This window comes from Nanorana parkeri, unplaced genomic scaffold (assembly GCF_000935625.1).
Source record: "Nanorana parkeri isolate BGI_ZX_2015 unplaced genomic scaffold, ASM93562v1 scaffold1389, whole genome shotgun sequence".
In the NCBI taxonomy this organism is placed as follows: domain Eukaryota; kingdom Metazoa; phylum Chordata; class Amphibia; order Anura; family Dicroglossidae; genus Nanorana; species Nanorana parkeri.
The window spans coordinates 377,305-393,703 of NW_017307657.1; the positions used below are offsets into that span (position 1 = coordinate 377,305).

At 45.1% G+C, this 16,399-nt stretch overlaps 1 protein-coding gene across 2 annotated transcripts in view; it reads right to left on the minus strand.

Annotated features, from left to right (window-relative positions):
- ACER3 (alkaline ceramidase 3) overlaps nucleotides 1–16,399 on the minus strand; it is a 49,517-nt gene continuing 33,118 nt past the window's right edge. For both annotated transcript variants that reach the window (XM_018569758.1, XM_018569757.1), the window contains 7 exons: nucleotides 13,149–13,230; nucleotides 11,997–12,032; nucleotides 9,598–9,656; nucleotides 8,976–9,077; nucleotides 7,199–7,303; nucleotides 5,262–5,307; nucleotides 1–299 (listed from right to left, as the gene is read on the minus strand). In XM_018569758.1, coding sequence (XP_018425260.1) covers nucleotides 246–299; nucleotides 5,262–5,307; nucleotides 7,199–7,303; nucleotides 8,976–9,077; nucleotides 9,598–9,656; nucleotides 11,997–12,032; nucleotides 13,149–13,230 — 484 coding nt within the window. In that variant the 3' untranslated portion in view covers nucleotides 1–245. The remainder of the gene's footprint in view (nucleotides 300–5,261; nucleotides 5,308–7,198; nucleotides 7,304–8,975; nucleotides 9,078–9,597; nucleotides 9,657–11,996; nucleotides 12,033–13,148; nucleotides 13,231–16,399) is intronic.

The window sequence follows — 16,399 nt, forward strand, 5'->3', positions numbered from 1 at the left end:
TTCATAAAGTTCTTTCCTTCTATAACTGGCAGTTCCAGTGCAACCAACAGTTATATACCTTGGTATAAAAGGCGTGCGCACACGGTCAGAAGTATGCACACACGTGTATTTGTAGCTATACATAGGTGCATATATGTAATGTCCATAATCAATGCATAGAACGCTGGAGATAGGGTGTCCTTGTGTTACGCTCTGCCAGGAAACGGTCTGGAATGTTTGTGCGCAGTTCTTCCATCGCGCTTTCGTCAGTGTTTCTTGGAAGTCTCCACCATCAGCACCGGCCACATGCCGAACACGAACTGTGCAAAGGAAAAACAAGAAATCAAAAACAAGGAAACACCTCACTGCGGGTTCGAAGCCGCCGCTCTACATGCTTGGATGGACAGCTTGCAATGCCCTTTTATTTGGATGCTTCTGTCAGAATCTGTGTAATGACGTTCTTTGGAATGATGTCCCAAGCTGGGGAAGAGAAAGTGACACTAAACTCCGGAGTGAAATCTTATAAATACATTCAAGTAGCTTCACTGTTACCAACAATGTATCTTATTTGTGTATCACTCGGCTGTAGATCCTCCAATCATCTCTGAATTGGTGCTGACACTGTCCTTCCTTCTGGAGGGTGGCTACTTGTGTTCCCTATGGTCCCCTGTGTGTGTTGTAAAGTAGTCACCGCTCCAAGCTCACTCCTGTGATGGACTACAATCTCATCTTTAGTTTACTAATTTGTAGGGATGCAACGATACTACAGTAGTATCGATGCCGATTATTTGGGCGACCCCAAATGCTCCGATACCTAGCCTGATACTGTAGCTTCAGACATCAGGAAGCCGGGCAGCAAGTCATTACACGCTGCCCGGTTTCCTGGTTGGTCAGGAAGCTGGCTCCATGCTTTCTAGTCACCTAGTGACGAGAAGCATGGGGACGGCTTCCCTGGTAATCAGTAAGCCGAGTGGCGAGTCTTTACACGCTGCCTGGCTAATCAGGAAGCCAGATGGCGAGTCTTTACACGCCGCCTGGCTTCCTTAATGGTACTTCCGGTATCTGTTATCGGCAAAAACCAATATCGGTACTCGTACTCAATACCGAAAAACCGGTATCGGTGCATCCCTATTAATTTGTATTGAAGGGAGTGAGCTTGGAGCGGTGACTACTTTACAGCACACACAGGGACCATGGGGAACAAAAGTAGCCCCCCTCCAGGGGCTACCAATTCAGAGATGATTGGAGGATCTACAGCTGAGTGATACACAAATAAGATACATTTGTGTTAATAGTTAAGGCACTTGAATGTATTTTTAAGATTTAACTCCTCAGTGTAGTGTCACTTTAATAATTGTCCTCACTAAGAAAGCCACCAGATGACACTTGCTCTCAATCCCAGCTTTTACTGATAACTCCAGTCCCTGGTGATGATCAGGAAACAGAGTTGTCTCCAATCATGTGATCACTGTCAACTATGACATACAGGGTTATTCACAAAAGGGTGAAGAGTTTGGAGAAGGCAGGAGAAGGGAACAATCTAGGACAACATCGCTGAACTGGAAACATTCTCCAATTTAGCTCACTTTCCAGTTCAGCGATGTTGGCCTAGATTGTTCACTTCTCCCGACTTCTCCAAACTCTTCACCGCTTTGTGAATAACCCTGATAGTGTTCAAATGCAGGCTGGAGGTTTCATTGACAAAATACTCTTTCTTCAAGGAGAACTCCCAGGTCTATCTAGGTCCGGAGTTACTTGGTTCAAATGCAATCTAGAATTCACCCATTCCATCCCCTACTTGATGAGACAACGACAGTACCACTTTTGAGTTTCAGCAAAATCTCTCCTCGATGGAATCAATTTAAAAAACATCTATGCCTGTTGGGAAGGGGACTATGAAATGACTACCAGTCAGCAATTTATTAACTTCTACGGTTGACCCGAGGGCCTTGATATGACATCAACAGTGCTGGGGTGCAGACTGGTTCTAGCATAGAGACTGAATGAATATTTATAGCAGGGCCTACACACACAATTAGTCCGCTGAGCATGACTAATTAGGTTTAAACACCTAATCCATACTAAGAGAAATTCGCAATCGGTTTGTTTTGCCCCAGGTGCTCTATACACAATAGGTCTTATCTCATAGATCCAGCAAACTAGTTTTTATTGCAATAGAGTAGGGCTGTGGAAATTAAAAGATTAATTTCTCGATTAATCGTTAAACTTTTTGATCGATTAAAATTATTTTGATCGCTAATGAAAACACTCGCCTCTCCGCCGGCTTCCGGTGACATCATGGACATCGACGTCACCGGACTCCTCCCCCTTCCCAAGTGGCTCAGTCAGCTAGCGAAGGGGGGGAGGAGTCCGGTGAAGTCAATGTCCGTGACGGCTAGCGAAGGGGGAGGAGTCCGGTGACGTCAACGGACTCCTTCCCTCTTCGTTAGCCGACGGAGCCACTTGGGCCGGTGAGTTTGCCCAAGAAACTTTCTGCACGAGCGCCAGCCACGGCATTGGCCTATACACATACAGCACAGCAATGAAGTCATAAAATGAACTAGGATCACAGTAATCCAGCACGTTATTATTCTGAGTTGCCCCACTCAAGCGGCGGCCATATTGAGTGGGGCACGTGAGATTAATAACGTGCTGGATTAGTGTGATCCTAGTTCATTTTATTACTTCATTGCTGTGCTGTATGTGTATAGGCCAATGTAGTTGGGTCTGTATGTGCCTTATAATTAATCGAAATTAATCGATTAAAAAAAATTTTGATTAATCGAACACGAAAATTTTAATCATTACCAGCCCTAGAATAGAGTAATCGCTTCACAAAAGTGGAAATACTGAAGCAGTAATATTTACATAAATGAACTCATCCGCTCTACAGTTGCCACAGGTAGTAGGTACCATGCATCATATGTAGACATTAGGGCTGCAGCTAACGATTATTTTCATAATCGATTAGTTGGCCGATTATTAAGTTCGATTAATCGGTTAATCGGATAAAAACAAAAGGCTCCAGTGATGGACTACTAGTTTGTGGTGAGATTGTAGTCCATCACGGGAGCAAGCTTGGCGCGGTAGAAGTAAAAAAAAGAGTGTGGTGTGCAATATAGTACATAATACAGCGGCGCAGTGCAGAATACCAGCAGCTATAGAGGAATGTAGCAATACTACATTTTACTACATATGTACTATTGCTGGGATTTGTAGTCCTCTGTAGCTGGCGTTACTCTGCATTGCGCTGTATATAATGTATTATTGCTGGGATTTGTAGTCCTCTATAGCTGGTGGTATTCTCCATTGCGCTGTATAATGATTATACTGCGCAATGCAGATTACCACTGACCAGTTATAGAGGAACTACAAATCCCAGCAATAATACATTATACAGCGCAATGGAGAATACCACCAGCTATAGGAGGAACAACAAGTCCCAGCAATAGTACATTATACAGGGTGTTTAATGTATTATTGCTGGGATTTGTTGTTCCTCTATAGCTGCTGGTGTTCTACAGTGTGCCGCTTTTTTTTTTTAAACAGGAAACATTAAAACAGGTCCCCCTTACCTGTTTCTGAACCCTTGTAAGTCACCGCGGCGTCGGCGTGCTCTGCGAGCGTGTGTCCGGCTTGTGTGGTGAGCGTGGCATATACGCGGCATGGTCGTGGCGTCCGCGGCGTGCGTAGCGTAACTCGTACCTATTCCACCACAGCACCCCTGTACTCCTGTTCCACAACTGCACCCCTATTTCACCACTGCACCCCCATACACCTATTCCACTACTTCACACCCATACACCTGGTCCACACTGCACCCCCATACACCTATTCCACCACTGCACCCCTATCCACCACTGCCTCTCCACACAGCTGTTCCACACTGCACACCTGTTCCACCACAGCACCCCCACACACCTGGTCCACACTGCAGCTCCGTACACCTATTCCACCATTGACCTCGATTGTCGGCGGGCCAGCAACGAGTGAGGGAGATCGCGTCGAGGAGGAGAGCAGCGGCGTGCGCGGCTTCAACGGTGGGCGTGGCTTCGGCGTCCTGTCGGCACGGCGGGAGCAGCGTGCGGTGGGCGTGGCTTATGCGTCCTGTGGGCACGGCGGGACGTGAGCAGCGTGTGCTTCAGGCCGCGTGTAGAGCCCCGAACAGGGAAATCAATCGATAGCCGACGAATCGACGATCGAAAACGTTGGTAACGTTTTCAATCGTCGATTTTAATTGACTAAATCGATTAACTGTTGCAGCTCTGGTAGACATATACTGTACAAGGTTAAAATCGCTTGACAAAGGGCGTCCTTTTGTTCCTCTAAAACGTTGCCGCCCTGTTTTGATTCCCCCCTCTGGATGTTATCTGTTGCTGTTCTATGGATACAGGTGAAACTCAAATAATTAGAATATCGTGCAAAAGTAATTGCAGTAAGTGCTGCAAAAGGGGCCAAACCAAGTACTGAGTACATATGCATGCTTGTACTTTTCAGAGGTCCGATATTGTTCTATGTACAATCCTTGTTTTATTGATTGCATGTAATAATCTACGTTTTTTGGGGTTGTGGATTTGGGGTTCTTGGGGTTTTCATGAGCTGTAAGCCATAATCATCACAATTATGACAAATCACGGCTTGAACTATCTTGCTTTGCATGTAATGAGTCTCTCTCATATATTAGTTTCACCTTTTAAGTTGCATTCGTGAAATAAATGAACTTTGCACGATATTCTAATTATTCGAGTTTCACCTGTATATAAACTATGGCAGCCTTTGGATCCACTTTTGTACATTTGTGTATCATTTTGTAACCATGAGTTGTAGTGCTAATTGCTGGTATTCCATTGATTGCCAATGTCCACATATGATATACACTGATCAGTAATAATGTTATGGCTGATCGGCGTGATGTATCCAGTACTTGTGGCCACTGTAACGCGAATGATTTTAGTTATATAAGCAATTACTGCCGCAGCATTTTCTCTTTTGTGATGTGCTTACTCTATTTCTTAGAAAAAGGATATCGGGTAAGGGCTCAGATTTCAGACAGTTCTTGGCTACGAGGAGCAGTGAAGCGCTCTCTTCTGTTGGTCTGAGGGGCAAGCTGAGTTTCCCAAACCAACACAGCACAGGTGACCCAAGTTTCTGGAACAAAATACAGATAGAGCAGCCACGATGACCCTCTCACATTTTCTCTGAACGCTATCCTTAGTTATAAAATATACAACATACACCATGATGGAGCTTAGAGGTCACTTGGATAGAATCCCAGTACCCACCTTCACTTTTGGTCGATACTTCAGGAAGAGAGTTCGAGTGTACAAACTGCAACAAAGCACATAAAAACAGTCAAAATAAAGCGATACACTAAAATTCAATAAGGACTTTTTCACGCTTCTAGCACAAAATGTATGATTAAAAAAAAAAAAAAAAGCCTGACTACGGCAAAATTGCCGAACTCTGTCAGCTTGTAAGCCACGTTCATGCGTCAAGTTCTGCTGCCTATGTATGCCCATAAGACTCATGCAGCTCCATCCCTAGTACATTGTAATGCTGTGAAGTGCATCTACATGTACAGGATGACCTGCTCTTGCGGTAGCCCTACCTGCGTTTACCATGGAGGTGAATGGAAGACTTGTTTGCAAGCATTTGGGACCACAGGACCTATTTACATGAACTTCAACAGAAGCACCCAGATCATGACCTTTTTGCCCATGTCATACTACTTGGCCGTCTGAGCTGCAACACTGAAGTAACTGAAATGGAAAAGAAGAGGGTGATGGCTTATATTGTAATCGGATTTGTCCTGCCGCACGCCTTACCGAAGAACCCCTAAAAGGTGGGTGCTGTAATGACAGCGGATGGTACCTCAGGCTTCAAACGTAGTACAGAATGTCACCAGCACAAGAAACAATGCGTTCAAGTATTCGTCCTTTATTGACGCATATTGTCACATAGAAGCAATGTTCTGGGGGCACGCTGTGCACGATAAAGGGGACCCTCCGCGGCCCCGAAATGTTGCTTCTAAGTGACAATATGCGTCAATAAAGGATGACCACATTGTTTAGTGTACTGGTGACATTCTGTACTAGGCTTATATTGTAAGGGGCTGTGCAAACTGTTGGCACTATATAAATCCTGTATGATAATAATAATAATAACAATGGATGTATGAAAAGGCCATAAAGAATTATGAAAAAGTGCCATTGTGTGCTGTGCAACAAGACAAGCATCCCTGTGTGTGGAAGACCTTACTAATCATCAAATCATAAAAATAAAATCTCATAGAATCCAGCAATACTAGGCAATAGCTGGCATCACAGGGTGTTATATAATGTATCTTCCAATTGTTTAAAAGTTGGGCTTCATTGCACTCCTTACCTAGCTTTCATGCAGATTGTAAATGTTGCTTTTCGAAGGTAGGCTCTCTGATCCTGACCTGTATCCCACAATGCAATGCTGACTCCTCAGCCAACTATTATCTAAACTCAAAAATGTGAGGATCTGTTATAGGGAATATCTAGAAATGGTAATTGCGTCTAAGCAGTAACATGAACATTCCACTTTTGCCTAGAATTCCTCCTGCTCTGTATCCTCATAGCGGTATATCTGTAGAGATCATGTAAGGCACGGCTGTCTCTGACTGCTGGTCTCGCCAGATCTCGAGTGACATTTGGTGATGCCACGAATGTGCTGCTCACTGTTCTCCTTGCTGGAGAGGAAGCTGTACTAAGGACCTACAGTGCAAGGACATCCATGATTCTGCTTAATCCATTCCATGGATCTGTGCTTCCTTCATGTCTCCTGCTGCTTCTTGACCATTCCCCCATCAGTCATCAGAGGGAGCAGCTCTGACAGAAAGAAGGAAAGCCCTGCCTCTACCAAGATGGCCGTCTCCACAAAAGAGCAGAACAAGGCATGGTAACTCAGTAAAGAGGAAAGACTAGCTGCAGGACGCAGACAGACAAGTGTCCTTTGCCCTCGGTTTACCTTTATTGATCGCAGATTCCACTATACCAATCCTCTAAGGCGGCAGGAAAAAATGTTTTTCATGGTGTGAGCTCACATGTTCTGGAGCCTTCAGGGCAAGCAGATGGCATATGCTGGGGTGTGTACAATTCAGTATAATCTTTTAGCCACAAGTTCACTTTGATGATAAGTGATATGGAATCTGTGAAAGAAATGCTGGACAAAAAGGCAATAAAGGGGTAGTTACCTAAATAAAATGTGCAGATAGGAACCCAGTCCAGTCAGTATGTGCCACCAGGCATGGAACTGTGTCACAGCCCCAACGACCGGGGGCATCTTCTGCCGTACACTCCTGGAAGAAAATAACATTTTATGAGTTTTGTTTTGTCATATTTACTGGGGAAAGATTTGACACACATATGTTTAAATAGATGCGGAGGACCACATTTCCAGTATGCCCATGTGCAATTCATTCCGTCTTCCTAATGTCTCCCACTGCAGACAAACATACAGAAGCAGCGTGCTCAGAAACTAGTATGCCGGATTTTTTCCCCACTACTCCCTCACAGACACCCCCCTCCTCCCTAATGTCCCGCCCACAACCAGCGCATCTCTACTTTGTCAGCCTCTTCTACAGCCTGGAACCCAGCTACATTATTATTACAGGTATTTATACACTGAGTGGCCAGATTATTATGACCACCCCATCAGTACTTAGTTGGGCCACGAGATGACTCCACGAGATGATGAAAGGTGATGCGAGGAATCTGACACTGCACTGTTGCCCTTCTGTTGTCTTGTACCAGTCTTGCCCCTCTCCCGTTCTGCCCTAACATTGACTAGTCGCTGACGGCCACAATTCGCACGTTCGGACCCAGATTTGCGGCTGACAGTCCAGTCTTTAAACACTTTAACAACAGCGGCTCTTGAACATTTAACAAATTCTGCTGTTTTGCTGATACTCGCTCCATGGCTCCGAGCGCCAACAATCATCCCACATTCAAAGGCTGTTATATCGCGTTGTTTCCCCGTATCTTCAGAAACAAATCACTCCTACTGTCGTGGTAAACAACCTGCTTCCCTATTTATAATGGTCTGGCCCTCTAGCAACCTCAGCGCGAAATTATAGCTAATTTGCCTACAAACGCCAGGTGGTCATAATAATCTGGCCACTCAGTGTATAGTGCCGACAATTTACGCAGCGCTTTACATAGTGCACATTGTAAGGCGCTTACAATCTAAGGTCCCTATCTTACATGCATATGTACAAGGGCCAATATAGACAGGAGCCCATTAACCTACCAGCATGTCTTTAGGGTGTAGGAGGAAACCGGAGAACCCGGGGAAAACTCACACAAGCACAGGGAGAACATGCAAACTCATTGCAGATAGTGTCCTGCCCGGGATTCAAATCGGGGGTCCGCAGTGCAGCAAGGAAGAAGCGCTAACCACTATGCCACGTGGCGCAAGACATTGTGGGAGATTACCGAAATGAGATGAGGGGTCCCCGTGTGTGTTGTACAGTGGTCCCTGCTACAAGCTCACTCCTGTGATAGACTACAATCTCATGTTTAGTTTACTAATTTGTATTGAGATTGTAGTCCATCACAGGAGTGAGCTTGGAGCGGTGACTACTTTACAACACACACACACACAGGGACCATGGGGAACACCACAAGTAGCCAGCGCTCCAAGCTCTATTCCGTGATGGACTACAACCTCACGTTTAGTTATCTAATATGCGCTTGCAATTTGTAAGAAGGAAGCTCAATCTGTCCCCGAGTTTGTCCCGCAACGTTCCCTCTCAAGCTGCTCAGAGCAGCCTGGAATCTGCACAAAGACCTTTCTTCATCAAAGACACATCTAAAAGGTGAAAATTGCTTTAAAATCTTTGCAGGTACTGTATGTTGTGTGAAGAACGCAGAACAAACACAGTGTGTTTGTTTCTCAAATTTGACTGCAAAAGTGGAAACACAATTTAAATGTAGGATCTGTAGTTTAATATTTCTATAATAATCACTCACCTCCAGGTGTCACAAAAGATGTTGTCAACGTTCCAAAGTAGGAATCCCATTAAAAATACTCCTAAGGAGGTGTAAGCCAGACCTCGGAGCCAGGGATAGACCCTGAAAAAGAGAATCAGTATGCATCATTAGAAGAGAGATGCAGATTATGCCATTTGCAAACAGAAGTGCCACAACCAGCACACAGTGATATGTACCGTGATGGATAACTTCATAAAGAGATATCGGCTGGAACACACCACCAGAACCCATTTGTTATTGGGAGCCTTGTACTCCGCCTCATCAAATCTGCCCCATGTGACCTTTTCTGCCTAACAGTACTATAATGAGCCATAAAAAAGAAACTCCCACACAAAACTGGCCGATTGCTGCTATTAGCCACCTGCTAAAGCAAATATCAAGCTCTGATTCCTAGAGCCTCTTGGGAAGTGTTTGGAGTCTTTTAACACCCGTGACAGTACAAAAAAAGGGGCCCCCAACAAACTTTCTAACTAGTCAGCAAGAAAAACAGAGCTTGAAAGTGTGCTGGGGGACCCCTTTATATCCATATTACTACACAAAAGGGCCCCCAATCGAATTATGGATTGCCATTCTTGCTTCATTGAGAATCATGCATACATACCAGGTAACTATATACACAGATCGGAGGACCAGGAAAGTCACCAGCACGCCGTACATAACCTGGAAGTGGAGGAAACAGAAACACAGTCAACAGAGACCCCTCATATGATAGAAGATATGCTGGGCAGTGTTCATAAAGACGAGAAAAGAAAGGCTTGCCCAAAGCCATTCTTCCTTTTACCTTCTAGGAAGGACAAGACAAATTACAGCCAGAATCTGATTTGTTGTTATACAGGGCAAAGTAACAGGAGCACTTTACTGAAGAGAATTTGAGCAGTCGGTTTTTACTTCGCCTGTTCTTCCTTTCCCCCCAAATCTGTCTTTTGAACTCTGTAAAATGCCCCAATATTTCTAGGTACAGATTAAAATGTGAAACCCCTGCCTGCCCACAATGCAGCATTTGGTACCCAAGTATTGCCCAGGAATATCGACTAGTGACATCACTGAGAATGCAGCCTATCCATTTACTACAGACCAGTGACATCACTGAGAATGCAGCCTATCCATTCACTAGAGACCGGTGACATCACTGAGAATGCAGCCTATCCATTCACTAGAGTCCGGTGACATCACTGAGAATGCAGAATATCCATGTACTAGAGACCTGTAACATCACTGAGAATGCAGAATATCCATGTACTAGAGACCGCTGACATCACCGAGAATGAAGGGAGCCGTGTATTTTTAATATGTTCACGTTCTTAGAGCTAAAGGGTTACATGGTGAAGGAGTTCCAAAGGTCAGGGGAATAAAACGTTTCCAATAGACCACCATCTCTAAGCTGTAGAGAGGGATCCTGTCAGCTCCTGCAATGGGAACCAGATGTGGACAATAAAACGAGGCAAGAGAGAGATTTCCTAGAATCCTCGTCCCCTCACACACACAGCTTAATCAAGAACAGACAATGTGTATGTGGAAATGTCACCCGCACAGCTGCAGAGAAGGCTCATTGTTGTCCAACAGCTATCAGCTGTGCTCCGTACATCACAGGGGCTCTCTGCAACCTCTCTGCTCCCCTGCGCTAGAATTACAAAATGTCTTCAACTTTCCAGCCCTGCCGGGTCCACCCAATCTCAGTGCTCCACTTCTGGCCAATCTTGCAGCTTCCTAAACAATCGCATGTCCATCTTACTGTAGCAGACTGAACAAATGAAGCTCAATTAAAATAAGGATCTGCTTAACCACTTCAGTACCAGCCTGTATATACCCCTTCGTTACCAGGCCATGTCAGGGCTGTAATAGTTTGACTGACAAGTACTCGATCATGCAAAACTGTACAGGTCACATAGTGTGGGAGGATGGAGAGGATTAATATACAGGATAAGGGAGGTGAGGGGTTAAAGGAGAACTATGAGGTGAGTGATTTTCACTCAGCCTCATAATCTGAGCCGACCTGTGACAATGAAACTATCACATGTCGGCTCAGTAGGTCGGGAAGTGAGCGAACACATACCGGCGTTCGCTCACTACTCGATCCTGTGTCGGCAGAGAACCGTGACGGGAGGGACTGGCGGAACGGACGGGGAGGGGGCGGGTACAGATGGCTCTGCCTCTAGATAGGCAGAGCCAGCTGTCACTCATGCAGCTGGGTGGATCCAGACATAATTGTCGGGATCCGTTCCGGCTGCGCGTCTCAGTATACCGCGAGCTGTAGCTCACGGTATACTAAGCTTTGGGTGGCGGGAGGACGCTAGTTTGTATCCTCCCGTTACCCTTAGGAGAACTATGGGGAAAAGCCCTGACCCCATAGTTCTCCTTTAATATACAGGCCGGTCACTAGAGACAGAATGCAGATCAGATGAGGAGTGAAAGGGTTAAATATAAAAAATGGCTTTACTTTAAATGGTGCTTTGAGAGGACCTCAGTGGCCATTTTGCCAAAAGTGTGTACTTATATTATGTGCACTTGTAATATATTTATAGCCAAACAGCTAAATCAACTAATTGGAATGGTGGCTTTTCCCACTTTGATTTTCGTAAACCATGCTGTCATAGGTGATTAACTGAAGATGGGAAGTGAAACATTTGTGAGGGTGTCAAGGAAAAGGGTTTTCATATTAGCTGCTCTCCCCATGGCTGGGTGAATAAGGCCTTGAGTAGATGGTTTAATTAAGACCGGTTTAAGTTGTTTCTTAGATCCATCACAGCTGCATTTGCGCTCCTGACCTGCTTCCAGCAGCTTTTGCAATGCCATTGGCTACTATGTAGAGAATAGCTTACTTCAATAGTTTTGAAGTGGGCAAATCCTTATGTACTCAGTCCCTAAAAGGGTTAAAGCACTACTTTTAAAACAATATCCAAGTTTTAGTGGTTAAATTGGAGTTAGTCTTCAACAAATCTGACCCGTTATTGTAAAAAGCACAAATACAACACAAAGATTACAAGACATTCAGCTGTGTACCTGGTGGAATACAGGTTCCTTCCATTTTAGGTAAACCTGAAAAGACAAAAAAGGACAATGAGTAACTGTGCACCCATCATCTCTGATTCCACTCTATAGATCTTTAGTTATCACTAGAGGGATCTCCAGCAGGAGGAAGGAGGTCCTGATTCCCCTATATAGACATTTATTATCACTAGAGGGATCTCCAGCAGGAGGAAGGAGCTCCTGATTCCTCGATATACTGTAGAACTTGAGCTAGACCTCAGTTCAAATACTTTGTCCAGTCCTGCAGACCTCAAAAAGATAAGATACGAGTGCAGTGAAGGGTCTGAAGGATAAAACATATCAGGAGAGACTGCGGGGGCATATTATGTAAAATGTTGAGGAAAGAAGGTAAAGGGAGACATGACTGAAACCTTTAAACCCTTCGTGACTGACGACGTACAGTGTACGTCGCCAGCATCGGGGCTGTTTAAACAGACTCCCGGCACCATGAAGGGGTTAAATCCATGAAGAGTGTGAATAAAGTTCAGGAGGGCTGGATTTTCCATATGAAGCCAAGATCAAGAACACGGGGACCTCAAACTAGTTAGGAGGAAAGTTCAAAGCTAACCTTAGAAAGTATTATTTTACTGAAACAATAGTTGATGGGTTGAACAATCTTCCAGCAGAGGTAGTGGGTCAGTCAACAGTAAGTGAATATAAAACATGATTGGGACAAACACAGATCTATACTCAGACAAAAAGGTAGAGGGCCCATTCATCCAGACCAGAGCCGATTGTTTCCGGACCCAAAATGCATCCCAATGTATCCCTATGCTATTTCTGCCCTCTGTTCACACCAGCGCAGTCCATTCCAGACCAGACCAGACCAGACCAGAAAAATACTGCATGATTCATTTTGTTTGGTCTGGAATGCACAGGAACTGCAGGCAGGTTCACACCATTTTCCGGACCAGATCTGGTGCAGAAAATGCTGTGAACCTGCCCTTAAAAGGATAGGAAAAATAAAAAAAAGGAGGCAGACTTGATGGACTATTCGGTCTTTTTCTGAAGTCACTCCTCTATGTTTCTAACATATTTAGTTATTGAAACAAAGTACCAGGCAGCATATTGATTTCACACACGATATATCAAATAGGTAAAAAAAAAACAAAAAACTTTACTTACTAGTGTTACCGTTAAACTGAAAAGTCCTAACAGAACTAGCAACACATAATTATATGAATTTCTGTGCTTGAAACATTCAAATCTGAAAGAGAAAAAAAAAACATATTCAAAGTGGATTTATAGAAATTCACACTTTACATCAACAGAGTAAGTCAGCATTGGCATGTCAATTTATGAATTAAATGGGACCTTTGAAGAAGAAAAAAAAGCCATTAGGTCCAGACATCCCTCATATGACCTAAAGCTTAAAGTGACACTAAACTCAGGAGTGAAATCCTAAAAATACATTCAAGTTTCTCAACTATGAACACCAATGTATCTTATTTGTGAATCACTCGGATGTAGATCCTCCAATCATCTCTGAATTGGTGCTGACACTGTCCTTCCTTCTGGAGGGGGGCTACTTTTGTTCCCAATGGTCCCTGTATCAGCCGTGTTCTTGTTTTAACCACTTCTGCGGGCCACGGCCTATAGACGTACTGCGGCCTGGAAGTGGTTAAAGTGACATTAAAGTCAATTTTTTTTATCCCTCCTCCCAATGTTAATGTCAGCACTCACCTTAACTGGTGTCTATAAACTTAACCTGACCTGCATGCTCCCCTGAGGACGCCGATGACGAAACACGTAGGGGCGGGTCTACCATACCAAACTTGATAGTTCTCGGACCGGCCGGACGCGTTTTATTGTTACTGAATTTTATTATTTCTTTAATAAAACTACTCCTGGAAAATATCACACGATCAAGGACTTTTTTCTTTGCACAATTGGATGAACACTACACTTCGAAGATTGGTGGTGCAGTGCGTGTCAGTAAAGACGCCGCATCAGCGTGTTCCATCAGACAAAACGTTTGGGGCTGTCTGTTACAGCCAAAAGATTGCGGTGAGTACGCACTTTGAATGGGGGATGTGTTGGTAACAATACAAACCCCAGAAAAGCACCATTTAAACCACCGACCACTTTGAGGCTCGATCACCTATATTGAAGTGGAGCCAAATTATCACAGAGACTTTCTTGTTCACATATATATTTATTGCACAGAGTCAAATTATCACAAATACTTTTTTTGTTCACATATATGTTGATTGCACAGTGATTTATCACACATTAGAATTGATGTGAAGGATACAAAGAAAATGTTATTATTTTGAAACACAATGATTTGACCTAACCTAACTCACATAATTCATTCCCACAGCTACCTCATGTATCATTTCCCCCTCCTCTTTTAGATTGTAATAAACTAAACCTGAGACTGTAGTCCATCCCGGGAGGGAGCTTGGAGCAGTGACTACTTTACAACAGACATGGGAAATTACCATTACATTGAACCTAGTTCCGATTCTGTCACTTCAAACCTCTTTTGCTTCTCTGTCTGTGCCAATACAATTCCAATATTGTCTTTGCACTCTATCACAATAACGTGTTTCTAATCCTATGTCCAGTGTTTCCTAAACTATGGGTCAGGACCCAATTTGGATTGAGAGCATGTTTAGGATGGATCTGTGTGAACAGAGGTGTCCATAGACGTTTTGCCGCCCAAGACCTGACGGTGGGTGCAGGAGTGCGGCACACGTTACGGGGAAGCGGGGTGCTCCAGTGCTGCACATTCTGTAAGGGGCATTCTTCCCACTGTTCACCAATGTAGGGTGCATTCTTCCCACTGTCCACCAATGTAGGGGACTTTCTTCCTTCCCGCTGTCCACCAATGTAGGGGGCATTCTTCCCGCTGTCCACCAATGTAGGGGGCATTCTTCCCACTGTCCACCAATGCAGGGTGCATTCTTCCCACTGTCCACAAATGCAGGGGACATTCTTCATTTCCACTGTCCACCAATGTAGGGAGGAATTCTTCCTTCCCACTGTCCACAAATGCAGGGGGCATGCTTCATTCCCACTGTCCACCAATGTAGGGTGCATTCTTCCCACTGTCCACAAATGCAGGGGACATTCTTCATTTCCACTGTCCACCAATGTAGGGAGGAATTCTTCCTTCCCACTGTCCACAAATGCAGGGGGCATGCTTCATTCCCACTGTCCACCAATGTAGGGTGCATTCTTCCCACTGTCCACAAATGCAGGGGACATTCTTCATTTCCACTGTCCACCAATGTAGGGTGCATTCTTCCCACTGTCCACCAATGTAGGGGACTTTCTTCCTTCCCGCTGTCCACCAATGTAGGGGACTTTCTTCCTTCCCGCTGTCCACCAATGTAGAGGGCATTCTTCCCACTGTCCACCAATGTAGGGGGCATTCTTCCCACTGTCCACCAATGCAGGGTGCATTCTTCCCATTGTCCACCAATGCAGGGTGCATTCTTCCCACTGTCCACAAATGCAGGGGACATTCTTCATTTCCACTGTCCACCAATGTAGGGAGGAATTCTTCCTTCCCACTGTCCACAAATGCAGGGGGCATTCTTCATTCCCACTGTCCACCAATGTAGGGGGCATTCTTCCTTCCCACTGTCCACCAATGCAGGTGGCATTCTTCTCACCGCCCACCAATGCAGGGGGCATTCTTCCTTCCCGCCGACCAATGCAGGGGACATTATTACTTCCCGCCGACCACCTATGCAGGGGGCATTCCTCCTTCCCGCCGACCACCTATGCAGGGGGCATTCTTCCTTCCCGCCGACCTCCTATGCAGGGGGCATTCTTCCTTCCCGCCGACCTCCTATGCAGGGGGCATTCTTCCTTCCCGCCGTCCACCAATGCAGGGGGCATTCTTCCTTCCCACCGTCCACCAATGCAGGGGGCATTCTTCCTTCCCACCGTCCACCAATGCAGGGGGCATTCTTCCTTCCCCCCGTCCACCAATGCAGGGGGCATTCTTCCTTCCCGCCGTCCACCAATGCAGGGGGCATTCTTCCTTCCCGCTGTCCACCAATGTAGGGGACATTCTTCCCGCTGTCCACCAATGTAGGGGACATTCTTCCCACTGTCCACCAATGTAAGAAGCATTCCTCCTACCGAGTGAAGGGAGTCCGAGTGAAGGGAGTCCGAGTGAAGGGAGTCCGAGTGAAGGGAGTCCGAGTGAAGGGAGTCCGAGTGAAGGGAGTCCGAGTGAAGGGAGTCCCCGAATGACCACGTGCAAGGAAATGTAAGAAAACAATACAACTTTCACTGCCTGCCTTTCTTTTCTGGCCAATATTATCATTATTGGTTTATTATTAATATTACAACACAAAAATGTTGAGTAGACAAGCCCCGGGTTAGTATTTCACATTCCTCCCTCTTTTATGTCATGT